Here is a 10,830-nt window from a genome sequence, read left to right as displayed (position 1 = left end):
TATTATATGAATTAATTAATTATAAATTGAATTAATCATAACTTGAACTTAATTATTATATGAATTAATTAATTATAACTTGAATTAATCATAACTTGAACTTAATTATTATATGAATTAATTAATTATAAATTGAATTAATCATAACTTGAACTTAATTATTATATGAATTAATTAATTATAACTTGAATTAATGATAACTTGAACTTAATTATTATATGAATTAATTAATTATAAATTGAATTAATCATAACTTGAACTTAATTATTATATGAATTAATTAATTATAACTTGAATCAATGACACTTGTAGTGTCAATGAATTGTAGTCTTTATGAACTAATTAATTCAGCTTGAATATATGTAATTTCGTAGATGGATCATGTTTGTGGATGTATAACATGCATTATGAAGTTGGTGATGGTTTGAAATCTGAATTTATTGACGGTGTAAGAAGTTTTATCGATCATGCCATGACACTTGATATTTTTAAGAGAAATGGATTGGTTAGGTGTTTGTGTCATTAATCTAGGTGCTTGAAATTTTTTAATCCAAATATAATTACGGTTTATTTGTATGGTAATAGATTTAAGCCTAAATATTTTGTATGGGTTGATCATGGAGAAATAGATGGATTGAATAATATATTTTATAATTTGCTATCTGTGGATGAATATAATATGCTTGCACCACATAGTCAAATTAGTGTTGAACATGATAGGGTTCTACATGATAAAGGTCAACATGATACATTTCAACATGATAGAGTTCATTAAATGGTCAATGATGCTTTCGGGGTTCAAGGTGGGATAGAACCTGAACAATATTTTGATGAAACTTCTAATGAAGAAGCAAGACGCTTCTATCAACAATTAGAAGAGGCTAGTCGTCCACTATGTGACGGGAGTCCGCATTCGGCTTTGTCAGTTGCAGTTAGGTTAATGAATATTAAATCAGATTGGAGTGTTCCTCATGCGGTTATGGACTCAATGGTTGATTTTTTAGGCGAACTGATTAATCCTGAGTTTAACATACCTAAGAACTTCTATAGGCAAAGAGATTGGTTTCCAAGTTAGGATTATCGTATGATAGAATTCATTGTTGTGTTGATGGCTACATGTTGTTTTACAACATTGATAGTGAATTAGAAAATTGTAAGTTTTGTGGAGAAGCGCGTTATAAGAGGACTCATGCTGGAAAGATGGTCCCAATTAAGGCGATGTATTATTTACCTCTTTTCCTAGATTAAAGAGGTTGTATGCATCGATGAGGTCTGCCCCACATATGAGATGGCATCGTGAATATAGAAGGCCACAAGTGTCTTGTCTCATCAATCTGATGGAGAAGCATGGAAACATTTTGATGACATGTATCCGAATTTTGCTTGTGAAATGTAAGATTGTGGTTGTGTGCAGATGGCTTCACACCATTCTCTAATGCTGCCTCACCTTATTCTTGTTGGCCTGTATTTTTTACCCCATACAATCTTTATCCTAAAATGTGCATGACAAGTCCGTACTTCTTTCTAAGTTGTATTGTTCTGGGTCCTCATAATCCTAAAAGTTTGATTGATAACTATCTACAACCATTGATAGATGAGCTTAAACAATTATGGTTTGAAGGCGTAATGACTTATGATGTATCGACTAAGCAGAATTTTGTTATGCATGCTTCTTTAATATGGACTACTAATGATTTTCCTGCATACGGGATGTTGTTTGGTTGAATGACTGCTGGAAAGCTTGCTTGTCCTTATTGCATAAAAAATCGTAAGGCATTCACCTTAAAGCATGGCAGAAAAAATAATGGTTTGATTATCATCGTCGGTTCTTGCCAATAGACCATGAGTTTAGAAAAATGAAACATGCATTTAAAAAAAACAGAGTTGAAAATGACTCTCCACCTCCATCACTGACAGAATATCAAATTTGGAAGAGAGTTTCTCATTTGCCTAAAGTTACATAAAATCCACCTTCTAGACTTCCTAGATATGGTGTTGAACATAATTGGAACAAACAGAGCATATTCTGGGAGTTGCCGTATTGGAAGAATAATCTCTGACGACATAATCTTGATGTGATGCACATTAAGAAAAATTATTTTGATAATTTGTTTAACATTGTAATGGATGTTAAGGGCCAGACAAAAGACAACCCAAGAGCTAGAATGGACTTAAAGGAATACTGTAGGAGAAAGGAATTGTGATTGTAAGAACTATAAAATGGTAAAATTGTCAAGCCTAAAGCCAGTTTTTTTATTCACATTAAATGAGAACCGTGAAATATGTGAGTGAGTTAAAAATTTGAGAATGTTAGAGGGATATGCTTCAAATTTGGATAAGCGGGCAGATCTAAATGAAGGAAAGTTGATATGTATGAAAATCTATGATTGTCATGTATTCATGAAAACTTTGATTTCTATCGCTTTTATCCATCTACCTGACAGGATATGGAAGCCAATCACAGAGGTAAGTCTTTTCTTTAGAGATTTATGTTCTGGAAAGTTGTTGGAAAGTAGTTTAGACAAGATGGAGGAAAATATTTCTGTTATTACTACAAAGCTGGAGAAGATCTTTCCATGTGATTTTTTTGATGTGATGGAGTATCTTCTGATTCTTCTTGTAAAAGAAGCTCACCTTGGGGGTCCAGTTCAAACAAGGTGGATGTATCCATTTGAGAGGTAATGTTTTTCTTATATAAGTAATTGAGTTATTTTTCTTATATATACTATAATTATTAGTTAACATATATTGATATATACATTCAGAAAAATTGGAAGCTGTAAACAAATAATTACACAGAGAGGAAAGATCGAAGGATCAATTGTTCAAGCTCATATTGTGAGAGAAATTGATGACTTTTATTCCTATTACTTTTGTGATTCGATGTTTTCACCGATTTCAATTTTTAATCAAAATGATCGAGGATCTAAACGGCGTGAAAAACGAGGCTTCACTGTCATAGAAAAACAATCAGTTGTGACTCATATTCTTCTTAATTTTCCAAAAATTCAGTCATATCTTAAGTAAGTGTTAAATTATATTATCAAATTACATAGTAATAAGTGTTTACTAACCAATTAACAACATTGTACGTATCAACATCAGCTCGTTCGTAAACACATGGAATAATGAAGTCATTTATACGAGGTGTTCCAAATGGCTAAAAGAATATGTAAGTGTGAAGCTTATATTGAATCAATAGGTATAATGTATTCATTTTATAGTAAATTGTATTATTTTGAGATCAATTGTAGGTTTATGATGGATATTCAAATATAGAACATTCGTCATTAGTGAGAGAGATCGCACTCAGGCCTGAATCTTAAATTTATAAAATAAATAAATATTGTGTGAATGATTTTAAGTTTCAAACTGAAGAAGTTTCTATGCACAAGAAAAATCAATAATAGTGGTGTGTGTGTTCAAGGTGATGTCGACGATAATGGTTAAACTGTTGAATATTATAGTGTCATTCAAGAGATATATTATTGTTTCGCTGTAAATGGTTTGACCCATCACACGGAGGCATAAGGGTGGACCAACATCATAATATAATTGAAGTTAAGCACACAAGACAATACAGAAGTTATGATCCTTTTATCATTTCCCAAAATGCTAAGCAAGTCTATTACGCTCCATATCCATTGCGTAGAGATAAAACTGATTGATGGTTTGTTATTAAGACGAAGCATGTGGGAAGAATTGAAATTGAGAATGTATTATATGTCACGTACTAAAATAATGTTGCACTTGTTCAACAACAAGTTGATGTTGAGTTGGAAACCACACTAGAACATCCTCAACACATACTAGAAGAGGTTTCTGATGATGAACTTATAATGCAAAATATTGAGGAGGAAGTAAACGAGGAATATGAAAATTTAGAGGAGGAGGAATGGGACAATAAATATGAAACAACTGCGCAGAAGGAATGGAAGGCTGACGAAAATGAAACAAGTGAGGAGGAATAAAGTGGTAGATTATAACTAGTATGTAATTTATTTATTTCGCTACCCCTAAATTTATTTAATTTATGTTTTTTATATATTGTATTGTAACTTTACATACAAATATCATCTGGTGATGGTGATTGACCCTGGGATTATCTTGGGGTTAGCCATTCTGGTAGGAGTAAAAAGAAGTCTAGGAGACCTGTTGATCCTGAGGATATCACAGGACATATTTTTTTAGCGCTAGAGATGCAGCACCTCCGTCATGTTGTGCCTTTTGGGAATATGGATCCTATATTTTACCATAGTCAGTTCTGCCGACTACGCGACGCTTCTTCTTCTTCATGGGTCAGATATACTTTATATGATCAGACCTATCAGCTACCCACAGAGGTTATTGCTCGACCCTAGAGAGTAGCGTCGTCGTCTACTTCATCTCCCACAGTTCCATCTCCCAGATCTCAGCTTTCTGACATATCTACTCTGAGACTTAGAGATTCTAGTGTTAAGACTGACACTCCTACAACATCAACTTTACCTTTTTCTGCTGCTAGACCAGAGGTAGCACATGATGTGCCTGGGATAGCTCCTGGGTAGAGGGACAAACTCGGGAGAGTCATGATTGAGCCTGATGGATCCTCGTAAGTTTAATATTTTTTTTATTTTTTTTATATTTATAAATTATTCATCAACTAATTACATGTTTATTATATGTCTTGCAGGTGGCATCCTTCGAAGGATGTTGTTAGGGATCTTCAGGAGAGTGTTAGAAGACTATATACCGAGCCTTATCACTCTTGGCGGGAGATTCCAAATAGTATCCGCCAAGCGATGTTTAATGAATTCAAAGTATATATATGTTTAAATCTATTTTTTAAGTTAAGTTTAACATATTTACTATACTTTACTTAACTAATTATTTAACGCCATTCATTTTTTTCAAACTTTATGTACCTAGAAGCCAAGGTACAATATGGTCATTTCGACCACTTTTGAAAGAAAAGCAAGCCCTAGACTGTCTAGATGACTAAAGAAAGTTAGGGATGATCGGGTACCTTCGAGTTGGATGCTGCCTCATATATTTGAAAAATTATGTCGATATTGAGATACCGAAGAATTCAAGGCTTTGTCCGATCAAGGAAAAAAAGTTAGAGCCAGCCTAAAGGGTGGCTTGTTGCACACCGGAGTTGTAAAGAGTGTTGGTACGATTCAGAGGGAGATGGTAAGGTTTCTAAGTTTTAAGTTTAAATTTATTTTCTTAAATAAATTATTTAACAAAATATTATTTTATTAATTGTATTTTTATTTATAGAAAAAAGAATTGAGGCGCACTCTCTATCGTCATGAAGTTTTTAAAAAGACTCATATGAAGAAAAAGACTAATGCGTCGGATCCGGATGAGTAGGTGGAGTAAAGGGCCGAATGAGCCTATGTAAGTTATTTAACATATAATGTTTAATATATTTTGATTCTAACTTTTATTTTTAATATGTATATTGATTATAAATTTTATTTTCTAATATGCAACAAGATTATGAGCAGCACATACGTGAGATGAGAGATTCGGTTCAACTAACGCCTGAATAGTCCATTCAAATTTGGACAGAAAAAGTGGTTGGAGGGAGCCACAAGGGAAGAATATATGAAATAGGCTCTAGAAATGACGTACGATGATTTCAATCAGGTTTAGAAGGTATTGGATCATTACGTCAAGCTGAAGTCGTTGACGGGGTTCAGATAACTGCCATGTCTCAACAAATTGCAGAAATTACACGCGCATTAGCAGAATCTGAGACAAAAAGAGTTGAAGAGCAAAAAATTATGAATCAACAAGTTAAGTAAATCGAAGAACAAATGCTCAACATCGCCCATATGAATTCGCCCCGTTATTCAAGAGGGTCCACTCTGGATGACTCCGACGATAGTGCTTAATACATAGCAAATAGTCCTAATTAGGTTCCTTATGTGAGTTTATGAACATTTTAAATATTTTTGTTAACTTTGAAAGACTTTAAATCATTCAAAATTATGATTTTATTCGTTTTAAGTGTTTAATTATATTTGTTATTATGTATTAGGCCTATTTTGTTTGTTGTTAGTTGTGTTGGCATGGGCTGAATTGCTATAAAGTAGATTGAATTTTGATTGCAGGTGGGCAGGTTTCTACTGTCAAAAATGTTGCAGAAAAGAGACGGACAGTGACCCTATATCCTTCACTTTTTTGGAAATTTTTAAGAACACCAAGAACAAAAGCGACAGATGGAGACCATTAATTCGTCGCTTTTCTGAAAAAAAAATTAGAAATTTATAATAAAAAAATACAGTCCGTCGTTTTATATTAAATAATTGATTTTTTTAAAAAAATAAAATGACGGCCTCCGTCATTTTTTTATTTATATTTTTTTAATTTAAAAATATTAGGGGCGACACAGTCCATTGTTTTTTGTCATGTTGTCCGTCGCTTTTAGAAAAGCATCGAGCAAAAAAGCGATGAAAGTGACTGCGTCGCTTTTCCGTCGAGTTTGACCAAGAAAGCGACGCAATCCGTGATTTTTTTGCGTTATTTTTTCATAGTTTTTTAGTAGTGCCTTTGGAACCAGTTATGTGTAAAGAAACACTTATCCATCTAGAACTTTTTACAATTTTATGGTGTAGTTCTAAAAGACAATGCTGAAACTTTTGGATGCAATAAGAAAAAATTAAAGATGAGTTTCAACTAGATTTAAATTTTAACAAAAAACACAACACAATAGAATCAAATTTCACTATATTGACTTATATATATTTGTACTTTTAAATAATTATTAATTTATAATATTAATGAAATCATATATTTAAATAGGGGTCTTCTGAAAATATATTATCTCATTATCCTATTAAAATAAGTGATTTTTTTTCATTGTCCCAAGTTCGGACCAGAAAAAAATCTTATCTTGAAAAAATTATGAATTTATCTAGTAATTTGGTGAAGTTTTAGCACAATAATTCCCATGCATTCTCATTTAGAATTGTAATTTGTTATGATGATTAGATCTTAAAGTCAAAAGGATAATTTTACGACGTTGTAGGCCCATAAATTTTGACAATACATGGAATTTCTTCTAAACCTTTGATTTCACAAAGTCAACTAGAAATTAAAATAGCACATTATATTGCTTAGCTTTCTGACATTTGTTACTCAACAAATTTAGAGACAATTAATTAATTGCACGTAATAAATAAAATAAAATAAATAATGGTAATGTCCGTAGATACTGTCATAAAAGGTTAAATTGTGGAATCAATTAGGTCAAATTTAATTGAAGATATCACGTTAACGGGCGACCCGTCTTGTAACATCAAACAAAAATAAATTGAAAAAATCACAAGAAAAGATTTACAGTAACAATTTAGAGCCCGTTTGGATGAGTTTAAAAAAAGTAACTTTTATGTATGAAGTGCTTTTAGAACTTTGAAGTGCTAAAAGTTATTTTTATAAATAAACAGTTGGGTGTTTGGATAAAAGTGCTTAAATGAGGAAAATGATGTGAATTTTAGGGTTAAAAGAATAAAAAGGTAGTTTGGAAATTTAGTTAAAATATATAAGGGATATAAAAGTAATTTTCATGGTCAAAGAAAATGACTTTAAGCACTTAGAAAAAAAAAATTAGGAATCCTAATTTTTTATTTTTTAACTGACTTTAAGAACTTTATGACTTAAAGTTAGGACAAACATGTCAAAAGCTAAAAAGAATGGGCTCTTACCCTCTTTTTTTTTCTAGTGGTGTTTTATCCACATGTATATGGTCAGATATTCCAGAATATAGATAAAAGTCCGTTAGCTGGAGTTTGTTGAAGTGGTTGGAAAACCATCCGTACACAAGCTATATAGCCAAAGTTAAAAAGGATTATTTCATGTTTTTTAATCTCAATGGACTCTCAGATTTTGAAATTCTCACCAATTATTCCTTCAAGAAATCTGATTCTCAGCTCCAAAAAATCAGTTAATATTCATGGCCTGTCCAATACCCAATTCAGGGTTGCAGGAGCAGGGTCCGTTCAGAAGTCAGAGGAGGAATGGCGTGTCGTTCTCTCCCCTGACCAATTCCGCATTTTGAGGCAGAAAGGCACAGAGTATATACCCTGTCGTATAATCTCTATTTCGTCAATCTTCTATATATCTGTCATTACGTACGTGTATCTGTATAGGCAATATCAATTAATTGTAATAACGGCTTAGTTGTTGCTACAATAGCAAGCTTGTTGTTTGGTACATGCGTCTTTTAATAATCCCCTGACTAAACACAATCATTTTGTATTATTATCTCCTATACCTCGTACCAAATAACCCCATAATCAAAAATTAAAAAAACAAGCAAGCAAAAAAAGGAATATTGCTGCTTATTTAGTTGTGTGATGCGTATTAATTAATTGATTGGAATTCCTGATTTTCACTTTTGACAGGAATCCAGGGAGTGGGGAGTATAACAAATTTTTTGGTGTAGGCACCTACCTCTGTGCTGGTTGTGGCACTCCCCTCTACAGATCCGCAACCAAATTCAACTCACCATGTGGCTGGCCTTCTTTTTATGAGGGTCTCCCCGGGGCCATAAATCGCAATGTGAGCTTCTTCTCAATCACACTTGCTAGATTTGTATGTGTTTTTTCACTTTACAAATATTTGTAGATCGTTTTACTACTTCTTTGTTAGAAATTGATTGCTGTATCAACCTCATTTTGCAATGCTAGAGTTGCTAAAAGTACAAAGTGAAAAGCTAGAGTACAAGAAGTTTTCCATAACATTTTGAGTTGATTTGCATGATTTTCAGCCAGACCCAGATGGCATAAGGATGGAGATAACTTGTGCTGCTTGTGGAGGCCATCTTGGTCATGTTTTTAAAGGTGAAGGGTTTCGTACCCCTACAAATGAACGCCATTGTGTCAACAGTACATCCCTCAAGTTCAAACCACCACAATTTTCTTAATGCCCTCCTCCTGACTATATATGCGATGATTATATTTTCTCACATATAATCGTCCTGACTATGGAGAACTTATATCTAATAGTCCATTTTTTCATGTAGCTTAGCATCTTCCTGTTAGTCTGTGTATTAGGTGAAAATGTAAAGTGATATTTTGTTTGTAATTTTGATCTGTATATGCCGGATGCTTGTCTTGAAGATAAGTAAAGAGATAGTATGATGCATTAATTGGTTGTAGATATACTGGATGCCTACATGAATCAAACAAGTATATAAAGACAGTAAGAGAAGTAAAAATCCTGCACCAGCTAGAAAGCAGTGGTGCAAGCATACATATGACTTTCACACAGAAATAAGAGGGAGAAATTGTGAAAGCAATGGTCGCTTATTCTGCTATCCCAATGTGGATGGAAAAGAGATGTTTTCTTCTTTCAGCTTTCAGTTGGAGCCAAAGTCATCTCCCAAATTTAACTGATCAACATATATGTGTGGAATATGAGCTATTTTTCGCCATTCCACTCGGGAAATAGCAATAGAACTTTTCCAGACATTTGTAATTCGTGGTCTAATTAGACAAATCCTTTTTTTCTGAACCTTTGTTTGTTTTCAGAAAACAGGATTTGGCTCAGGATTGCCCATTTTTGTTAATTCCAGGGTTTCTCTGAATTTTTGGGGGAACAATACCTAATCCCGAAGATGCTCCAGAATCTTTTCGATTGCTCGTTCGAGAAGCCAGTTCCTTGTATCAAAATAGATATTCCTGTCACGTGTGAAACCATTCAACGAGGTCAGCCCGGTGAGTGAAATAAAAATGAGAAAGGGGTAGTGAAGACCAAAAGAGACAGGCTTATGACTAAACACTACCCGGAACGAAGCCCAATCGATTCGAAACCTTTCTTCTTGCAAAGCCCTTCAAGATGAGGGCAGTCTTGAATTGACAAATGTTGAAGAGCATTGAGTACATTCATTCCTTCTGGCAATGATATCAAATGTTCGCAATTTGAAATTGCGAGAGATCTAAGATAAGAAAGTTTAGCAAGCCAGTCAGGAAGATCTGTGAGATGAGGACTGCTATGGATTACCAGACTTTGCAACGTAGTGACATGTTGAAGGCTAAATGGCAATGGCACCAATTGATCTCAAGGAACTCCAAAGCTTGCAGCTGTCGCATTCCTGCTGGAAAATGGGTTAGTTTTTTAACAGTAGCTAATGGTCAGTGACTTCAGATCAGTGAGATGCTCTATCTCTTGAGGAAGAGAAATGAAACATTTGCATGAAAGTATTTCCAGTCTCCAGAGATTTGTTATTCTCCAGAAATTTTCCTGAAAGATGCACTAAACCTTGAAGCGCATCAACCACAAGATTGAAGAGTGGAGACAGGTTTTCCACATGCAAAAAGTCAAAAAGAGAGTTGCACATGCACCGTCCAAGAAGAAAACGCGTATTTTACGCGTTTCAAAAGTTGTTGCCTTCTTTAGCAACTTTTAACAAGAAAATGCGTATTTTACACGAAAATGCGTATTTTACGCGTTTTCAATTTTCTATAAATAGAGGGCCTCTTGCCCTCATTTAGATGATCCCACAAATCCAAAATAGTAAGAATACAAAGAGAGTTATACACCAAGATAAATATTGTAGTTTTGAGTGTCCTCTTTAGTGAGTTATTCCTTATACAAGAGAGTAGTGTTTATTATTGTTTTTCTCCTTGTATCAGTGTACTCCCATATTATTATAGTAAAATCCTTCTACCCCTTAGTTTTTCCCCTCTATCTGTTTGAGGGGTTTCCACGTAATATTCTCGTGTTCAATTTATTTTCATTATTTATTATCATATCAAATTTTAATTGTGGTGTTTCCTCCCCCTAACACCACAGACTCCAAGATCTTTGGATGGCAACCACGGAGCTCCAAGTGAAGCA

The 10,830-nt window shown here is 33.6% G+C and overlaps 1 protein-coding gene across 1 annotated transcript; it reads left to right on the top strand.

Annotated features, from left to right (window-relative positions):
• Window positions 1-7,793: 7,793 nt before the first annotated feature.
• On the top strand, window positions 7,794-9,579 carry LOC129885683 (peptide methionine sulfoxide reductase B5-like). Its single transcript, XM_055960055.1, has 3 exons — window positions 7,794-8,063; window positions 8,394-8,550; window positions 8,759-9,579. The coding sequence occupies exons 1-3, from the start codon at window positions 7,861-7,863 to the stop codon at window positions 8,912-8,914; spliced, it is 516 nt and encodes a 171-aa protein (XP_055816030.1). The 5' UTR covers window positions 7,794-7,860; the 3' UTR covers window positions 8,915-9,579.
• Window positions 9,580-10,830: the final 1,251 nt, after the last annotated feature.

Source organism: Solanum dulcamara, chromosome 4 (assembly GCF_947179165.1).
Source record: "Solanum dulcamara chromosome 4, daSolDulc1.2, whole genome shotgun sequence".
Classification (NCBI taxonomy): Eukaryota; Viridiplantae; Streptophyta; class Magnoliopsida; order Solanales; family Solanaceae; genus Solanum; species Solanum dulcamara.
Note: the sequence above shows the minus strand (reverse complement) of the source record. Positions and strands in the feature narration are given on the sequence as shown.

What these genes read in the sequence shown, in the direction of transcription:
- LOC129885683 (XM_055960055.1), top strand. Translation starts at nt 7,861, where the DNA reads ATGGACTCTCAGATTTTGAAATTCTCACCAATTATTCCTTCAAGAAAT. An exon ending in TTGAGGCAGAAAGGCACAGA is followed by an intron (nt 8,064 to 8,393) that starts GTATATACCCTG and finishes CACTTTTGACAG; the next exon opens with GAATCCAGGGAGTGGGGAGT. An exon ending in CCGGGGCCATAAATCGCAAT is followed by an intron (nt 8,551 to 8,758) that starts GTGAGCTTCTTC and finishes CATGATTTTCAG; the next exon opens with CCAGACCCAGATGGCATAAG.